We start from the raw sequence: 4,465 nt of genomic DNA on the forward strand, positions 1-4,465 counted from the left end.
TTATGATAGACATTGCTAACATGTACCTAACTAACAAATAATGTTATTCATTTTAGCAAACCCCTGTATATATGTATATATATGTGTGTGAATGGAGATTTCATGTCGTAGTTTGTGTCATCATTTGTGTCTTGTACTAATTAAAATATCTTATTCAATTAAATAAAAAAATTATAAAAACAAAATTATATTATTTAGTGTAAATTTATTTGATAGGGAGACACATTGTTTTTAGGGACAAGAATCTATGTCCGTGTATATATATATATATATAATATATAACTACATATGGCAAAACAAACCGTACAATCTGTTTTGCCCATCCTGTTTTGCCCATGTCTGCAAATGCTCATAAAATTTAAACAGACGTGGGTTTGCTCGCATTTTCTTAACAGACAAAAATTGCATACCTTACCTGTTTTAAAATGGGCTAACAGACATGCAGGCGGCCTGTGAACATTGATAAATAAAAAGAAAATTAAAAAATTCATATAATAAAGCAAAAAAAATAATTGAAGATAATTTTTTTTTAAATATTTTGATATATTATATGAAATTAAACAAATCACATCACGATTTTTATAGATATTAAAACATATTATATGATAGTTTTTTTTAATTTTTCTTATTTTTTCACTTATATCATGCTTGAGGGCATCCTAAATTGCCCAATAGAAATAGAAATGTCCACAAACATTTTACAAATGGACAAAACTAAATGGACACAATTTATATAAGTGCTCTTAACAAAATTTGAGGGCTTTGCCTGTTTTATTTTCTATATATATGTGTGTGAGTGGAAGCCTCCCATCTCACTCACTAGACAACCTATCTGAAAAATATTTCTCTAACAGTCATGGGTTCCTCTTCCATTCACATAGCAATGTACCCATGGTTGGCTATGGGACACTTAACTGTATATCTCCACTTAGCCAACAAATTAGCCAACAAAGGAAACAAAGTCTCCATCATCACCCCCAAAGGAACAATATCCAAGTTATCTCATTTTAATCACTTCCCAAATCTTATTACCTTTGTTCCTATCACTGTTCCTCATGTTCAAGGCCTTCCTCATGGTGCAGAGACCACTCTAGATATTCCTTTCTCTTTAAACTCACTTCTCATGACAGCATTTGATAACACCCAGAAGGAAATTGAACTTCTTCTTGTTGATCTAAAACCCAGTATTGTTTTCTTTGATACTGCATTTTGGCTACCAAATCTTACTAGAAACTTGGGTGTCAAATGTGTTACTGTTCTGTATTGGGTTATTTCTTCACCATCTGCTTCTTTTGTTGAATACACTGTAAGAAAGAGTGATGGAAATAGTGAAGTTGAATTCCCTGGTTCTTCTATCAAGCTTCATGCTCACGAGGCTCGGGCCATGGATGGAATCCTGAAGAAGGAATTTGGAAGTGGTATTAGTTTTTATGAACGTATCAAGAGAGCTTCAACTATGGCTGATGCAATGGGATTCAAAGGTTGTAGAGAAATTGAAGGACCCAGTGCAGATTACATTGCAAATGTGTATAAGAAGCCTGTTTTACTTTCAGGGCCTATACTTCCTGAGCAACAAACCTCAGCATTGGAGGAAAAATGGGCTTTGTGGCTTGGAAAATTCAAGGCTGGTTCAGTCGTTTTTGTTGCACTTGGAAGTGAATGGGAATTGCCACAAAATCAGTTCCAAGAATTGGTTTTGGGTCTTGAACTAACAGGTTTACCATTTCTTGCAGCACTTAAGGCACCTCCTGGTTTTGAATCTGTTGAAGCTGCACTTCCAGATGGGTTCAAAGAAAGGGTTCAAGGAAGAGGGATTGTGCATGGAGGTTGGGTACAACAGACATTGATTTTGCAGCACCTTTCTATAGGGTGCTTCATTACACATTGTGGATCAGGGTCTATAGTAGAAGCACTTGTGAGCCAGTGTCAATTGGTGTTTTTGCCTCATATACTTGATCATATTATTACTGCAAGGTTGATAAGTACTAGCTTTAAGGCTGGTGTCGAGATTCAGAGAGGTGAAGAAGATGGTTTGTTCTCTAAGGAGAGTGTTTCTGAAGCTGTGAAGACTGTGATGGATGAAGAAAATGATGTTGGTAAGGAAATAAAAGTGAACCATAATAAATTAAGAAGCCTCTTACTCAGTGAGGATTTGGAATCCACTTATGTTGATAATTTCTATCACAAGCTCCTTGAGTTACTTGGATGATTTCTAAGTTAGATTGTATCCTTATTATTGTAATTGGGTTAATAAATTAGTGCTACATTAAATGTTAACTTCGCTTTAGTCAACTAGCTAGGTTTGGTGGACTATGACATTGTGTGCTTTGGCTGCATACAGTAAATGTAGTATTAATGAATAAGCAATGACCCTCATGTGATATCAGTACTCTGTTGTTAACAATAATGGCAAATTCTTTGTGTTTTGATGCCCTTCGAGGTTCATTCATGGGATGTTTGGGTGTTAATTTTTGGTAAGAAAATGGAGACTTGTGAACAATCTTATAAATATATGGATTTAATATGTATATACTGACATGTGTGATGGTAAATTCAACATAATAACAATGTAAATTTTAATAGAGTATATGCAGCGGATAATAATTTCCCCAACTTGCTAGAATCTATTAGGACCAATATCAAATAATGCAGTAACGTACAAGGGATAGCAAAATTTTAACGTGGAAAACCTTCCCAAAGTGAGAAGTAAAACCCACGGGTACAAGCCAGTCAATCAAGCTCCACTATAATCAAAATAGGAATATAAGAGTGTCTCCAAAATACAGCACAAAAACGTGCTCAACAATATGACATACAACAAAGCAACAAGCTTGAAAATGAGAACAAGAAAACCAGACAAAACAACTGTTGTGACAACTCGATTTCTACCACCTCGGACATTGTCTCACTGATCCAACCGTTCAGAATGAGGAAATATAAGCTGTGAACCTGCTGTCCAAATGCCAGCCCAATCCAACAGTGAACGAAGGCGCAATTGCGAATTTTCCACGGCTGCTCAGAGTTTCTGCGGGTTGAGTTTTCTTATCTTCTCTCACACTTTTCAATTGCCCTTTTTTGCTTAAATTGCCTTGACTCTGTTGCCACATCTTGCCTTGACTCTATTGCCACATCTGACCCCTATCTATTAGATTAAGTGGAACAAGTGGGCTTTGTCCAACTGGGTCTTTCTCTACATAGGAAGGGAGCCCAAACCCAACAAGGTGTAAGTGTTTTTATATCGTTGGCAAATCATTCATCATTCACATGTTAATCATCATTGAATTTCAAACAAAAGTAACACAAATAATAGTGGATAGTGTGTTGATAGCATAGCCAATGCGTAAATTTTAAACTCTAAATATATGATATGATTTTTAAGTTTTTTTTATTTCCTTTATTCACATTAAAAATCAAGTCACTAAATATTTTTAAGCTCTCAAAATGACTACAATTCATAATTGGGATAATTGAGGTGTGAGATCTTATTTAAATAAAGTCATTTTATTTTAAAAATTGTCATTACTTGTCTTTTTTTGTTTGTTATGATGAGGCCCTCATAGCAACCAGGGACAAAGATAACGTGGGCCAGCATAATTTATGTGAACATTGTGTAATTCTAGATAAGGTATAAGATGGTTGTTGTTATTCTCTACTTGTGGTGGACACAGTCTAGAGTTTATATATGTAAGTTGTCCCCAATTTGTTATCGAGATGGTCTCTAGGTGGGTGGACAACCGTAGAGCCATCTGTTTTTTAGAGGGAATACTTTGCACATTATGTAGTCTAGCTTCGAAAGCATCAAGGGACTCAAATCCATTGTTAAACCGAACTCCATTGAGAGAAATATATGTCGATATTAGACGGTCAACCGAGGTGGGTTGGCAATCTTAGAGACATGATGTTTGGTGTGAACGTATGTTTGGCCCTACATTCGGTTGAAGAAATGGCTTCAGATTTTGGGGTAGGTGCTTGATACCAAGATTTAGTCTAAGGGTGTGATGGAGCATATGATATTTAAACGGAAAAACTGGTGGAATTGAACCGAACCAAACTACAAAATATGTTTCGATTTGGTTTTATAGGTTAGTTCATATATTTTTGAGGAACCATTTATGTTCGTTTCGCTTCATGGTATTAGAAATTTAGGAACTGTTAGAACTAAACCGAACTGCATATTAAAGAAATAGATACTAGGGAATAATGTTGTATTGTTGTTTGAATTCTTCAACCAATTTTGTGGCTCAAATTATCAATTTAGTGTAAATTGTAGTGTTATATATGATACTAAATTATTATTATGTTAGTGTTATATATATTATTATTTACTAAATTGTTATATATATGTGATACATTTTCAGTGTCATAATGATTTATAACATATTTTTTAACTTTCATGATATTGTGTTACTAATTATAAATTATAGAGTAAATTACACTGACATCCTTTGAGTTTTAGTGAAATTAC

General features: G+C 34.4%; 1 protein-coding gene across 1 annotated transcript; it reads left to right on the forward strand.

The window, feature by feature from the left end:
- On the forward strand, nt 789–2,433 carry LOC109343335 (anthocyanidin 3-O-glucoside 2''-O-glucosyltransferase-like). Its single transcript, XM_019581577.1, has one exon. The coding sequence runs from the start codon at nt 857–859 to the stop codon at nt 2,207–2,209; it is 1,353 nt and encodes a 450-aa protein (XP_019437122.1). The 5' UTR covers nt 789–856; the 3' UTR covers nt 2,210–2,433.

Source organism: Lupinus angustifolius, chromosome LG03 (assembly GCF_001865875.1).
Source record: "Lupinus angustifolius cultivar Tanjil chromosome LG03, LupAngTanjil_v1.0, whole genome shotgun sequence".
NCBI lineage: Eukaryota > Viridiplantae > Streptophyta > Magnoliopsida > Fabales > Fabaceae > Lupinus > Lupinus angustifolius.

Excerpts from the sequence above, each read along its gene's own strand:
- LOC109343335 (XM_019581577.1), top strand. The coding sequence starts at position 857 with ATGGGTTCCTCTTCCATTCACATAGCAATGTACCCATGGTTGGCTATG.